The sequence below is a fragment of the Eucalyptus grandis genome, chromosome 8, assembly GCF_016545825.1.
Source record: "Eucalyptus grandis isolate ANBG69807.140 chromosome 8, ASM1654582v1, whole genome shotgun sequence".
NCBI classification, from domain to species: Eukaryota; Viridiplantae; Streptophyta; class Magnoliopsida; order Myrtales; family Myrtaceae; genus Eucalyptus; species Eucalyptus grandis.
The window spans coordinates 15,743,487-15,758,500 of NC_052619.1; the positions used below are offsets into that span (position 1 = coordinate 15,743,487).

General features: G+C 40.3%; 2 protein-coding genes across 2 annotated transcripts; both read right to left on the reverse strand.

Moving 5' to 3' along the window:
• Positions 1–2,440: 2,440 nt before the first annotated feature.
• On the reverse strand, positions 2,441–3,780 carry LOC104456799 (glutathione S-transferase). Its single transcript, XM_010071656.3, has 3 exons — positions 3,486–3,780; positions 3,301–3,349; positions 2,441–3,149 (listed from the first exon to the last, which is right to left on the reverse strand). Exons 1-3 carry the CDS (start codon positions 3,630–3,632, stop codon positions 2,704–2,706), a joined length of 642 nt encoding a protein of 213 aa, XP_010069958.2. The 5' UTR covers positions 3,633–3,780; the 3' UTR covers positions 2,441–2,703.
• A 2,667-nt stretch (positions 3,781–6,447) lies between these two features.
• LOC104456798 (glutathione S-transferase) lies at positions 6,448–8,565 on the reverse strand. The gene is made up of 3 exons (XM_010071655.3): positions 8,419–8,565; positions 8,236–8,284; positions 6,448–7,163 (listed from the first exon to the last, which is right to left on the reverse strand). Exons 1-3 carry the CDS (start codon positions 8,563–8,565, stop codon positions 6,718–6,720), a joined length of 642 nt encoding a protein of 213 aa, XP_010069957.2. The 3' UTR covers positions 6,448–6,717.
• Positions 8,566–15,014: the final 6,449 nt, after the last annotated feature.

The window sequence follows — 15,014 nt, forward strand, 5'->3', positions numbered from 1 at the left end:
GCTTAAGTGCTAAAAATTACAAAAGATATACTTAAGTGTCATTTAAAAAAAATTGGGATACCCAAATGCCAAGTTCAGCGACCTTGCCGAAAATCCTACATTACGAGTTTTTAATAATATAACTCACATATGTAACTCACCAAAAAGCTTAGTCAACAAAGAAAAGCCAAAACAATATCGTTTTGCCTCTGATTTAAATTTTAATATAAATATTAATTAAATTAAATTATTTTAAAAAAAAAACGGAGGAGATGAAGATTGCAGAAGGCGAAGGCTTGCATAGCCCTAACCTTCTGCAATCTTTTTCTTTAAAAAAAAAATAGTTTTCAGTTTAATTTAATTAATATTTACATTCAAATTCAAATCCGAGGCAAAACAACGTTATTTTTTGCTTTTCTTTCGATGTCAGTGTGCAAACGACATTGTTTTGCATTTATCTTGTCGAAAGACGTCACGTTAGCATTTTGGTTGGATTTTATGACCGTTGGTACTTAACTGATTTATTTTGCTCTAATTTTGACATTTAACTGTACCTTTATGAACTTTGGGCACTCAATTGTCCTCATGTGCCTTAGCACTCTTAAGTATTCGGCTCCCAATATTTATTACATAAAAATATGTATCACGCATTTACTACTCTTCGATTATTTCAAAGAGAAACGTGTTATGAAAGGTGTTGTGAAATTATTAATGATATGATTTTTATATATAAGTTGCAAACTGATTTATGAGATGATTTCTAAAATGATTTGGAAATTTTTTAATGAAAGAGGTTTCAAAATGTTACTGATTTATAAAATAAATACCGAAATAGTGTGAGAAATGCCTTGTGAAAGAGGTCAATCTGAGGTTGGTGTCTGTGATTAACATTGGGACGACCTCGAAGAGATCAATCTGAGACCCAAACGTATTTTTGAGAGAGATTGAGAGGAGAAAATATTCGGTAGGTTCAAAGTGCCACATCAGCATCTCATGTGGCATGCATTTACTTACTCACATTCAATTCTCTGCAATTATAACTTAACACATGGATCTGACTTGGAATCAAATAAAAAACTGAAATTTTTTATTTTGCTTTGTGTTTGGCCTCCATTCACCTTTCTGATCTACCTCCATCTATGGCCAACCTTGAGCCACGAGTGACAAGGGAGCGGGTTTAGATGACGCCGACAGAGCGTCGGCCATGAGCACCCATATTTCCAAATTTAAAGGTGGACATTGCTTTAGATCTTGTCGACGGTTTAGATGACATGGATGATGGAGCCTTGGCTGTGAGCGCCCGGATTTCCATGTCTGGACTTGGGCAATACTACAAATTTGGCCGAACGACTCTGATGAGGACCATGGACAAAGATCGGCATCACTTGCGAGCCTAGTTCGTCCATTGACGGCCTAGACGCGGTGACACGATTACAAAGCAACGGGAGTGCAAGCTAGTGCCCAGCTAGTGATACCACTGGTCCATGACTGGTGACGGAAGTGCAGAGCAATGGGCATGGCTCTCTCCGTCTCTCGGCGCCGTAGTCTCGTCTTCGTGGTCGATCCTCCAGGTTGGCTCTCTCCACGCCGGCCTGGACACGGCGTCAGTTATTGTGGATGAGAGAGGAAGAAGAGATCTGGGCATTTTGTGAATGAGGAGGAGGAAGATATCAAGGCAATTTTTTTTTTTTTTTTATTTGTTTAATTTCATGTCAATATATACGTGTCAATCTATAATTGCATTTGACTATATTGATGCGGCACTCTGAAATCCCTGTATATTTTCTAGAGAGAATTTGTCCATTAGTAGTCCGAATAATTGCCTATTTTATGCGCATCTTTTAGGGCACCACTTGGGATACTTTTTGCCTTTTCTGCAAAAAATCTATCGTAACCCTCTAAAAATATGTCACATTCAATTCAGAATGAAGTGACCATCGGACTAACTTTACAAGATGAGATAAGAAGATGTGAATATGAAAACTGAAAAATACATGAGGAGTATTTATTATATAAGTTTTGATTCATGTAGTTTATCAGTCATCTTGCCGGTTGAATTACAGATGGAACTTGACATTAAATGCGCCCGCGTGCTGGACCCAAATGAGCTGACCCAAAACGACTATTTTCATATCAAAGCGAAAAGAATGAATTAATTATTTGGAAATTTAACTGTTTAACTTGTACGTGTTAGACAATACGATGCAAAATTGGATAAGTGAGTACCTTCGGTCTAATTTTGATTGAATTTTTGACTTTTTTTCTCTTAACTCTGGAACTCTAGAAACTGCAACAGTGAAAGAATGTTTGAGACTGGATAAAGATCTTTGTGATTGCCAGGGAAAGTGGTTATGAAACTGGAGGCCATCCCATGGAGATGATGCAAGAATAGGGCTTCATCAGTAGAAACAAAACCAGCACTTCCAGCAATTACTACTAATGAAGCTATAAAGATTAGACGTTAGAAATATAACTCTCTCTTTATTAGTAAAGTCTTTATTGCTCAGGCTAGACGATCACGAGACACCAGTCTCATCATCATCTCCAACTTTCATGATTGAAGACAACTACGAAAAGTTCATTTAACTCCCACATAATAACATTGACCAAAGAAGGACAGAATCAACACCTAAATACTAATACCAACTCCCCAAACAAATGGGGGTGAAAAAGGTCTCATGCTTCTGTCCCCAACGCCAGATGGTTTGAAGTAGACCCTGTGCTTCACTGCTTGTTCCTCATGGCAAGAACCTTGGCCCAAGCCGGCCGGGCCATGATGTCGGCCACCCAAGCGCTTACCTTAGGGCGGGCTTCGAACAGCTCCTTCAACGGTGTCCCCATCAGGTTGGTCAGGGTCGGGATGTGGTGGAGGTCGGCGAGGGTGAAGCAGTCGCAGCCCAGGTACTTGGACTGGCCCAGCCGCGCCTCGTAGACGTCGAGGACCTTGACGAGCTTGGCCTCGTTCTCCTTGACCGCCGCAGCGTCCACGGCCATGCCGAACAGCGGCTTGAACACGAGCTCCCACTGCAGCTTCGACGCCACGGGGTCAAACTGGTGGGCCTCGACCTCCATCCACACGGCCACCGTCGCCATGGGTTTGCCCTCGCAGACGAGCGGAGCACCCTTGGCGGCGTATTCATGAGCAATGTACTGAGTAATCGCCCTTGATTCTGCCACCATAGACAGCATAATCAAGATATAAATTTCATTTCTCCTAGTCGTTTCTTTTTCAGTCGACTGATGTAACGCTCAAAGTTTGACTTAATACTTTCATCTTTCATCATGGTCACACGATAATCTATCAGTGATAGAACGACTTACCGAAAAGCTTCAAGTCTCCGTCCTCAAAGGCCGGGACTTGACCGAAAGGCTGCACAGAGAGGTTTGAGAAACGTTAGATCCGAGAGAGACGAAACAGGGTTTCTTCAAAGAACACGTCGAGACCCCCCAAGACCAGAATCAGCGAGGAATACAGTTCGAGGCGATGGGCAGGGACGGGGACTTACGTTGAGGGCGAGGAAATTCTCCTGCTTGTGCTCGCCCGCTTTCATGTCGACGGTGACGAGCTCGAACTCGAGGTCCTTCTCGTAGAGGGCAGCGAAGACCCGCATCGCCGCGGTGGACATGAGGTTTCCATAAACTTTCATCACCATGGTCGCTGTGCTCTACTTTCTTTTTCGTTTCTCTCCAAGAACCGAACGCAAGACAATCGTGGCGAATGAAAGTGGGTTTCGGGCTCTTTTTATAAGGGCTCGACGAACCGGTTTAACTTCTCCTTTTTTTTCCAAGCGGAAATTCGGTCTTCCTTTTTCCGTCAACGAGATAACTTCGTCGCAGTTTCTTGGTAAAGAGACGGAGATGAGAGAAGATGAGAAAGTGGGGCCAAGGACAAATGACCCGTGTGGCTGAGCGGGTTGGATAGAGAGAGAGAGAGAGAGAGAGGACGCAAGCGATGACTCCTCGGTAGCCATGTTCGTGTCCATCTTCGTACTCCTTTGTCTGTTGTCTGAAGGCTTCTCGGCAAATGGAGTCAGTGGGAAGGAGACGACACGTACGTGCGGCACGTCACACGGGGACAAGTCGCTCGTGCGAAACGTGCCTCTACTCTGGAGGAGAATCTTTTAAAGGGCGACAGTGCGATCCTCTCTTTTGAAAGACTTTTGAGGGAACGTGAATTGTGTTTCGGAAATGAGAGAGAACAGAGTGACGTTTCGTGTAGGTCGAAAATAAAGAGAACTTGCATAAGGCCTAAAAAGAGTGATAATTATTTATTATTTTCTTCTTCTTCTTCTTCTTTTCTGCAATTTTCTTCCCTCTCCCATTGACCATAATTGCAAACATAAGGAAAGAGCTAAAAACTTATCATTTTTTTTATCGAATTTTTTTTTTATTGAAATTATGAACATGGTCTAAAGAGTCCCAAGCAAGGCGAATCTAAACAGAGGAGGGCAGAAAGGCCTTGAGGAGGAAAAGAAAGCCAGTTTTATGAAAGAGAGCCATTCTGCAATATCTTCGCAACGTAATGGGCTACTGCATTAGAAGCCCACAGACAATGGGCAATGCGAATGGATGGGTGGGCCTTGAGTAGTTTTAATCAGTTCATGATGAGAAGTTGCTCCTCCTAGTTAAAATTATCCATAAACCCGTTTATCAGAGCTTCCACAAGATCAACATGGTTGAGCTCAACTGCATAGTTTACAGAACTGTCTTCACTTGAAGCTACAAGCCAGATTACTTCAAGGACGGCTAGGGTTTCCGCTTGAGAAGTAGAGGAAATCTTTACCAATTTGGCAAAACCTGTAATAATAGCACCAATATGATCTCTGCCGATACCAGCTATGGTGCCACCCACCGATCCATTGACAAAGGAGCCATTGACGTTGAATTTTAGGATTTTCTCCTCCGACGAAACCCAACTCTGCGAGTTATAAAGGTGGGATCTTTTCTTGTATTTGATGTATGAAAGTTCCATTTTAAGTAATCCAATTGCAAGAAATATGCCGATTCCACTGTTTCTTGTGTGCTTGGAATTTTTCTCGAAATATATGGTCATTGCGGGATATTCAAATACTTCAAAGAGTTGTAATCACTACGGGTAATTTTGAATTCAATTTACAATGCACTGATTACAAGTAAAACGAGAATGACCGTGCATTGAAAATTGTATGATATTTTTTATTGTTTTTAACAAGTTTTTAAGAGCACTTTTAAACAAAGTGCAAATTGGATAGGAGAATTTTCATTTGGCCCCACCATTTTAGTCATTTGCTTGCAGCTATGCAAAGAAAGTGACCATAAATTATAAAATAGTCATGAGACTTAAGTTGAAAGGACAGATAGTAACTTCAACCTCAATTATTTTCCAGCCTGAGAGTTTCTTTGTGGATCCACTGCTCCACGTCGCGATATCAGCCTAGTGGAGGAGGAATAAGCGATGTGCAAAAATCAAGAATTCATTGCGCAATTATCACGCGTCTACCCTACCGGAGCGGCCATGGCTGGGAGCTGGAAGAAGCTTGTTGTGGCCATGATGGTGAGCTCCACGAAGCTCGAGTGGCCAGCTCAAAGGAGGGTAGCGGGGTGGTGGAGCCCTATATATATATAATTATCATTTTTCCTTTTATTCTCTTTTTCTTTCTTTCAATTTTTATCATAAAATTTTTATTTTTTTTTCCAAATGTGGTGCTTGGTAGAATCTAAGGAGAATCGACACCGACACACCACACGCAACACGATACACACGACACGTTATACATATTCATGATTATTTCAATCAAATTAATTTGACTCTATTGACAAAAATAATAATAATAATAATAATAATAATAATAATAATAATAATAATAAAAGAGTTTAGAATGAATTTACACTGAAAATAGTGAATCACAGAAAATGAGAATTTATAATTAAAAAAAAAGATAAGAGAAGACTAGGTTTTTCTCCCTTTATTATTTTTATTATTTTTAATTTTTTTTGCATATTTACATTTTCATCTCTCATTTATTAAAAAAATTTAAAATTGATCCATACACATCGGAATCATGTGTTGAAATTCTGACATGAGCATATCGAGAAAACTAACCACATGTTGGATTTTCTAATAGAATATCGGATACGTGTTGGAATGTTCCTAAGAATGTCGATGGTTCCTAGAGTAGAGTTAGGCTTTTTAATTGGTCAAATCAAACAAATTAATAAAAAAAGTTCATTATACAAATTTAAAAATATTAGGGGTCAATTACACGACAAATTTTAAAATTTCCGATGTACATATCCCTTAGTGTAAAGGCAATACTCATCCATGAATAAAGTGCAGCGAACTGGGCGAAGCTTTAGGGAAACCTTAGGCCATCCCATGGAGATAATGAGAGGAGGGGTTTTCGTCAGTAGAGATAATACCAGCACTTGCAGAAATCATTATCCTCTAATGAAACTACAAACACGAGACATATAAAACAATGACTCATAAAACATAACCCTGCATCTGTCCAATCTTTTTATTGCTCATAATAGAAAATCACAGAACTGGAAGTGCATTTATGTGAAACACCAGCCTGATCATCATCTCCAACTTTGATGATTGAAGACGACCCTTCAGAGAAAATCCCACATAAATCCTTGACCAAAGAAGGACAGGATCAACAACAAAATACGATTACCAACTCATATAGAAAGGGGTAGAAAAGGTCTAATGTTATTGTCCCCCAGCACCAGATGATTTAAGCTAGATCCATTGCTTCACTGCTGGTTCCTCATGGCAAGAACCTTGGCCAAAGCCGGCCGGGCCATGATGTCGGCCACCCAAGCGCTCACCTTGGGGCGGGCGTCGAACAGCTTCTTCACAGGTGTCCCCATCAGGCTGGTCAGGGCCGGGAGGTGGTGGAGGTCGGCCAGGGTGAAGCAGTCGCAGCCTAGGTACTTGGACTGGCTCAGGCGGACCTCGTAGATGTCGAGGACCTTGGCGAGCTTGGCCTCGTTCTCCTCGACTACTGCAGCATCCGTGGCCATGCCAATTTTCGACTTGTACACGAGCTCCCGATGCAGCTTCGACGCCGCCGGGTCAAACTGGTGGGCCTCGACTTCCATCCACACGCTCACGGTTGCCATGGGTTCGCCCTCGCAAACGAGGGGAGTGCCCTTGTCCTCGTATACGTGAGCAATGTATTGAGTAATTGCCCTCGATTCTGCCACCACAAAGAGCATAATCAAGACAAACTATATTTCGCCTAATTGTTTAGGGTGCGAATTAACGTTTGTTCTTTTTTTTTGACTGGCAATGTAAACAAAAAATGTGTTTCGTTAGGAAACAATTTTGAACAAAAGAACGCGTTTGGTAACGTTTGGTCCGGGAATAAAAAATGAATGAAACACGTTTGGTAAATTTTATTCTTTTTTTGTTTCTTTTAATTTTTTTAACATTTTTATTTTATTTTTCATTTTTCCTTTCTTTTTTATTTTTCTTTTTCGGGCGGTCACCGGCCTCGGCGATCGGCCGACGAGTCGGGCAGCCTCGCCCGGCCATGGCGAGGCTCGCCGTGGTTGGGCGACGCCGGCCTCGCCTCGCCGGGCGAGCGAGCTCGGCCGAGGAGGCCGAGCTCGCCGGATCCGGGCGAGCCCGAGCTCGCCCGGCCAAGGCGAGGCTCGGCCTCGCCGCGCCCCGGCGACGCCGAGCCTCGCCTTGGCGGGCGAGCTCGGGCTCGCCCAGATCCCGGCGACGCCGAGCCTCGCGCCGGCGACACTCGGCCTCGCCGCGCGCCGGCGACGCCAAGCCTCGCCTTGGCTGGGCGAGCTCGGGCTCGCCTAGATCCGGCGAGGCCGAGCCTCGATGGCCGGTCGCCGGCCATGGCCGAGGCCGGCGACCGGTGAAAGAAAAAAAGAAGAAAAAAAGAAGAAGAAAAGAAAAAAAGAAAAAAAAGAAGAGAGAGAAGAAACGTTTCCTTCGTTTTTGTTTTCGGGAACAAGAAACAACAAATTGTTGTTTCTTTTTTTTTGTTCTTATTTCATTCCGAAACAAAAAAACAAAAAAGAACAAAAACGCAACCAAACGCGTTTTCTTTTTTGTTGTTTCTTAGAAACGTTTCCATGCAAACCCTTATTGTTCTGTTGACTGAGTGAACAGTCAAAGATTGACTAAACACTTGATCTTTCATCATGATTGCACGATCTATCGGCAATCGAATCAGCGCCCTTTGACTAAATACTTTAATCTTTAATGATGGTCACACAATATAATACATCAGTAATAGAAAGACTTACCGAATAGCTTCAAATCTCCGTCCTCAAAGACCGGGACTTGACCGAAAGGCTGCACAGAGAGATCGAGAAACGTTAGATCCAAGAGACGACGGAGGATTTCTTGAAAGACCACGTCGAGACCCCAGGACCAGAAAATAGTTAGGAATACTGTGGCACGGGCGGTGGGCGGGGACGGACACTTACGTTGAGGGCGAGGAAATGCTCCTTCTTGTGCTCGCCGGCTCGCAAGTTGACGAAGACGAACTCGAACTCGAGGTCCTTCTCGTGGAGGGCAATGAGGACCCGCATCGTCGGGGCGGAGAAGACGCTTCCGTGGACCTTCGTAGCCATGTTCCTGTCCGTCGGCGAGATTCTTATCTCCCATTCTTGGAAAGGAGATACTATTGTTGTATTATTGTTATTTCCTTTTTCTGCTAAATTCCACTAGAGGTGAGCATTGGATCGACCCTGGATCGGCCCAACCCTATCGGTCCTAATCCGGTTCCTAGGGAGACTGGGTTAGTTTTTAGTCCTAGAATTTCTAGACCAGTACTGTGCGGGTCAGTTCTCGATCAGTCCAACCCGGATCAACCCTGACTCTATATATATATATAATATTATTTATAATTTTTTTATATAGAGAAAACCCTAAAATAAATAGTGTCAACGGCATTAAATAGCTATTTAGTAATGAGTTCAAGTAATTTTACATTATTCTTTAATAACTTGAAAATCATAATTTATGAAGGAGGAAAATGTTTTTGTGAGAGTCCTCACGGTGTCCAAAAAAGTATAAACAGCTCCTTATGGCATCCCCTATAGTATTTGTTCTCTTCTGTCTTATTTGTCATCTTAATCTTCAATTTGTCAAAATCGAAATAAACAACTTCTCCACTCGCCACTCGACACTCACCTTGCTCGCTTTAGGTCATTCGTGCCACTCGCCGCTTGATGCTCACTTGGCTTGCTACTCCCCGCTCAACATTCGATGCTCATTCTTTCGACGCTCACCCCACTTAACCCTTAATGCTTGCCTTTCTTAACTGACCTTACTTATCATCGAACTCATTGGGTTAGTACGGTCATTGGTTGCCATTTCAAAGAGTACAAAAAATAAAATAAAAATTATTAGTTGGTTCTAGGTTGACCTGGAAACCGGACTAAACCCATTGAGTCAATCCGGTCTTTAATGGCTTTTTTAAGAAGTACAAAAAATGAAATAAAAAATTATCGGTTGGTCTCGGGTTGATCCCGAATCAGACCAAACCCATTGGGTCGGTCCGGTCCTCGGTTCCAAGCTCAATTAGGTCGGTCCTCGGTCCTAAAAATTGAGGACTAGCACTATGCAGGTTGGTCCTAGGGTTAGGGGGTGGATCGGTCCAACCCGAACCATGCTCACTCCGAAATTCCACACCATCTATCATGGCACTACTTTTTTCGTGGTCTGAAAGCTTCTCAGAAAATGAAATACATCGGTGGCAGTTGGGATTGGACCGCCTAAACTTGAAACTATGTGGATTCTACCAGCCAATTTGGTCCAATACTAAAGCAATGAGAAAAAAAAAAAACAATCAGTTCCATTAGACCGGATCAGAATTGAACCGAATCGGTGATGTGGTCCGATTTCCGATTCTAAGACCAATCGATCCAATCCTTAGTTCTTATTTTTGGGAACATGACTGTCTCTTGGTCCGATTTCCAATTTCACCTTGGAACTGGATCGGATTGAGAACCGATCACCCTTACTTGAAAGGAGACAACAAATCCCTATGCAACAAGTAGGCATAGCAATAAGTTACTCATGCGAAACGTGCCTCTACTCAGAAGGATAATTTTTTGAAAAGCAAAAAGGCAATTCTCTCTTTAGAAAGACTTTGAGAAAACATTAATTATGTTTCAAAAATGAGAAAGAATGGAAAGATTTTTCGGGTGGGTCGAAAATATAGAAAACTTCTAATTTTACTTAAGGCATAAAAAGAGTGTAAAATTTGTTCCCCTTATTTTGGAATTTTGTTCTCTCTTCCATTGACCATGATTGCAAACATAAGGAAAGGGCTAAAAGTTGAATTTGATTTCTTTTTTGTCGAAGAAAATTTTATTGAAATTACGAACATGGTCTAAAGAGCTCGGAGCAAGGCCAATCTAAACAAAGGAGGGCCCAAAGGCTTTAAGGAGGAAAAGAAAGCCGGTTTTGTGGAAGTGAGCCAATCCGTCATGTCTTCGTAGCTCAGTCGGTTACCGCATTAGAAGCCCGCGAACAATGGACTATGCAAATGGATGGATGGGCCTTGAGTAGCTGTAAAAAATTCACGATAAGAAGTCGCTCCTCCCGGTTGAAATTATCTGTAAACCCGCTTATCAAAGCTTCCACGAGATCGGCATGGTTGAGCTCAATTGCATGGTTTGCGGGACCATCTTCACTCAAAACTACAAGCTGGATTGCTTCAAGGACGGCTAGGGCTTCCACCTAAGAAGGTGATGATATCTTCACCAATTTGGGGAAAGCCGTAATAATAATACAAGCACGATCTCTGTAGATACCAGCTATGGCGCCATCCACCAATCCATTGACAAGGGAGCCATCAACATTGGATTTTAGGATTTTCTCCTCCAATGAGAGCCTAGGTATACAACTTATAAAGGTGGGATCTTTTATTGTATTTGATGTATGAAAGATCCATTTTAAGTAATTTGGTCGCTAGAAATATGTTGATTGCATGGCATGTCGTGCATTCGGAAATTTGCCCTGAAATACATTATAAAAAGAAGACATTAATGAACTTCTATGAAATGGTTTCATGGGATTCAGGCAATTGTCTTGATCATGGGATATCATTGAGACATAGGAATCCGTATTATTAAAAGATTTCCTACAATTATTTCTAGTATGGAATGAATCAATCATCCACTTTGGTATCTTAGGGTCCGTTTGTTTCGCGGAAAACAATTTCCGGGAAAATATTTTCCAAAATTACCGATGTACCGATGGCGGAAAATAGGTAGTCAAAGAAAATGTACCGATGGAGATCCTAATATTGTGAAAAATGATTTCTTCTTTTGAAAAGAGGAAAACATTTTCCATAACTTCTTCCACCTTGTTTCTTTTCACCAACACATTTATGCTTTCTTTTTCTTTTTTTTTTTTTTAATCGAGTTTTTAATTTTTTTCCTTTTCTTTTTTTCTTTTCTTCCTTGGTGGCCGTTTCATCTTCTTCCTTGGTGGTCGGTTGCCAGCCACGGCGGCGGCCGGCAATCGGCTGCAAGCCAGCTTGAGCCTCGCCCCAGGCTAGCAAGGCTTCGCCTAGCCCAATCTGGCGAAGGGAGCTCGCCCAATCCTTGCGAGCTTGGGCCTCACCAAATCGGGCGAGGCAGAGCCCTGCCGACTTAGGGTAGAGCTCGAACCTCGCCAGATCCAGCGAGCTAGGTGAGGCTCGGGCCTCGCCCGAGCTCGCCCGAGCTCGCCGGAGGTTTGCCAGGCTCTAGTGAGCCGTGAGCTTGCCGAATCTGGCAACGAAGCTTGGGCTCGTGATCCATAGGAACCCGAGCTCCACTGCCAGATCGACAAGCTCGAGCGAGATTGGCCGAGCCTCAAGTTCGTCGGATCTGGCGACTGGGTGTTGGTCGGTCGCGGTAGCCGACCATCATCGAGGCATGCGGTGGTGGAGGAAGGTGGAGCGGGAGGAAGAAAGAGGAGGAAGAAGGAAGGAAAAAGAAAAAGAAAGAAATAATAAAAATTTCGATTTTTTAAAAATAGAAATAATTAAAATTTTATTTTAAAAATATAAAAAAAATAAAACTAATTTTTTAGTCAATTAAAAATATTAAAATTCAATTTTTGATAATCTTTCCCAAACAATTAAATTAGCTAACGAATGGTGGAAAATATTTTCCACTTGAAGTTTTGGTTTCGGCCAAACACCGGAAAATAGTCATTTTCCTGGAAAATGACTTTTAGGAAAATGTTTTCCGGAAACATATTTTCCATGAAACGAACGGACTCTTATTGAACAAAAATGGTGATATTGTTCCTTGATTGATCAATAATTACGATTTTTGGGAAGTATCATGATCATAAAAAAATAATGGCTTCCATTTTTACAAATGAACAATTTGAAGACCTATTGATTCTAACAACTAATTGCAGAGTTGATCATTCGGATCTTTCAATTCATAGACATGGATCTCGAACCTATGAATGGGGGTATTCACGAAACTCACAAAGAAAAAAAGGAAGTGAGTTAGACAAAAAAAAAAAGAAGAGGAAACTTGGACAAAATGAAACGAAGTGACTTAGACAAATCTTTTTTGTTGAGAACCTTAGACCAATCAATCAAATATTGATTAATACTTAATTGATCAAAGACTACTTGAAAACGGCTCTTTAGCTTAGAAACAAAATGTTCCAAATGTTCTTGGAAATTCTTGCTCCCATTGGACCATTTGTATTTATATGTATTAGGATATCGATTCACAGATCTCTCAGTTCAAGAAATAAAAATAAGAGGATTGAACAATTTCTTCTAACTATTTTTCAAATTCGATAAATGTAGGTTGATCTTATATTTCATTATCGTTTTATGATTCAAAGTATCATTTCATATTTGATCCCTTTGAATTCCATATCCAAAATTGCAATCGGATTCATTCATTAAAAAGAATCAGTTCCATACATTTCTTATGTACCCATAGGTGCTATATTGGATTTGAATTAGATTTCGGATCCATCTATATTGATTAACTGTCCCATTATGTTGTTACTAGTAAATACCATTATTTTTTGTTTTGGATCTTTCAAATCATTTTCGCATGAGATCCAAACCCATTTTTTCTAATCTTTCAATAAAAAGATTCATTTTCTTTATTAAAAAAAAAAAAAAAAAAAAGAGGAGGTAGAACCAATAAAGATTTCTTTTTCAATTCATCCCTGGATTTGAATACCTCATTAAAGAATTATTTTTGATCTAATACGTAAGAATCCATAGATAAGGGAAATCCTTTAAGATACATCAGATCTAGCTCGCTTATTGATAGAGTAAATAGATCTGCCATTTTTTGAAATCTCTCTTTTGATTCAAAATGTGGTGTAATGTGTATCACCCTTGTTTCGGTCATGAAATAGATGAAATAAATAAAAAAAAAAATGTATTTTTGTTCAAGAATGAAATCTTATGGGAACTGTGCATATCTAGTTCATCCTTTAGAATCATATCGCATCCCGAATCTAATGAAATAGGATGAATTGAGACAGGATTTTGTAAATACATAATTATCTTATATATATTAACTATTTCTTTATTTTATGATCGTTTGGAAAGGACAAAAGAAACATCTTGTTCTTTCTTCAACAATTTTTTATCTCTAGTGGGCCTCTTAGTAGGATTCCAACCTAGATGAAGTTTTGACCATCTGTCAAAGAAAAAAGAAAGAATGGATCTTGTAGAATTCCCAAGAAATTCTTCGATTTTTTTCGGAAGCAAATGATTCTTCATCTCTTTCTCACATTTCGTGAATAGTTGGGAATATCTAGAAAGGCATTTAGAGAATCGGTCTGATTCTAACTCTGTTCATTTCATTTGAAGAAATGAAGGATCCCAAAGAATCAATCTTTATTTTAGTTGTTGAATCTCTCTTTGATTGATCAATGTCTAATATTCCGAATCCTTATTACTAATGGAATCGAAATGATCTCTGGATTGCTCAAAAGATCCTTTTAATTGGCTAGAATCCGTTATTTGAACAAAACTAGATCTTGTACAATCATATTGAATATTTGACGATACATTTTGTAACTTGCTAAAAAATTGGTCCTTGTTTACCAACCACACATTGTCTAACCAAATTCAATTCTCTCTCAATATGTTCCTCAAAAAATCCGATTCAGGCATATTCTTCCCACAGCTAACGAAGAGATCTTGGTGGAATTGTTACATATGAAATTGAGCACAATTTTCCAAGAAATAGCCCACTTCTTTCTCGAGAAGAGATGGGAAATAGGCTTAATATCATTTGATTGAATAGTTGACCCAGCTCCTTGTTGTTTGAGGAAACCCTCCACTTCAATTGGTATTTTTTTCACGAAAAGCAACACATGAGAAAACAAATCCAGTCTTTAACTAAGATTTTGAATAGCTATCACGAATTCAAATTAATTATGTTTCGTCTCTTACTTGGAGAAAGATGATCCAAAATTCCCAATCACAGTACTTGCAGATCGGATCATCCATATAATATACAAAAAGAAACTCCAAATATTTAATATCTTTTCCTTTGAATGATATCTCAATTCCAACAATGGTTTCATTAGATATCTTACAACTAGAATCATCTTTTTTCCGCTCCAATTCCTCCAACACTGCAAACCCAAGTTAAATCCAGGCATGATACATTTTTTTGTGATTGGGAGAACTCAATTACTCTCTTTCGGATCCAGGAAAAAGCTCTCAGAGATCTTTTTTTCCTTTTGGAAGATAAAGGAGCCAAACGATCAACCTATTGATATTGGAAGATCCAAAAGATTCTTCCAATGTATCATTTCTAGGTCTAATGGAATTCATAGGTATAGGAAAAAGCCCTATTAAATAGAGATTTTTTCTTTCGGCCATATTTCAATTATTAATACAGTATATAAGGACTACTACTACAAATAGTACTACACCATTGATCGTGAAATATCAAGTGCTTGTTGAATCCTGTGAATTGCGTGAAAGTAGGATACTCCAAATTCGGGGGTCTAGGAGTTTTATAAAATGTTCTTGGTGGAAAAAAATGTGGATGAAAGATCCTACGAAATTGAATTGGGT

What these genes read in the sequence shown, in the direction of transcription:
- LOC104456799 (XM_010071656.3), bottom strand. Translation starts at nt 3,632, where the DNA reads ATGGTGATGAAAGTTTATGGAAACCTCATGTCCACCGCGGCGATGCGG. An exon ending in AGAATTTCCTCGCCCTCAAC is followed by an intron (nt 3,350 to 3,485) that starts GTAAGTCCCCGT and finishes CTCTCTGTGCAG; the next exon opens with CCTTTCGGTCAAGTCCCGGC. An exon ending in CGGAGACTTGAAGCTTTTCG is followed by an intron (nt 3,150 to 3,300) that starts GTAAGTCGTTCT and finishes CTATGGTGGCAG; the next exon opens with AATCAAGGGCGATTACTCAG.
- LOC104456798 (XM_010071655.3), bottom strand. Translation starts at nt 8,565, where the DNA reads ATGGCTACGAAGGTCCACGGAAGCGTCTTCTCCGCCCCGACGATGCGG. An exon ending in AGCATTTCCTCGCCCTCAAC is followed by an intron (nt 8,285 to 8,418) that starts GTAAGTGTCCGT and finishes CTCTCTGTGCAG; the next exon opens with CCTTTCGGTCAAGTCCCGGT. An exon ending in CGGAGATTTGAAGCTATTCG is followed by an intron (nt 7,164 to 8,235) that starts GTAAGTCTTTCT and finishes TTGTGGTGGCAG; the next exon opens with AATCGAGGGCAATTACTCAA.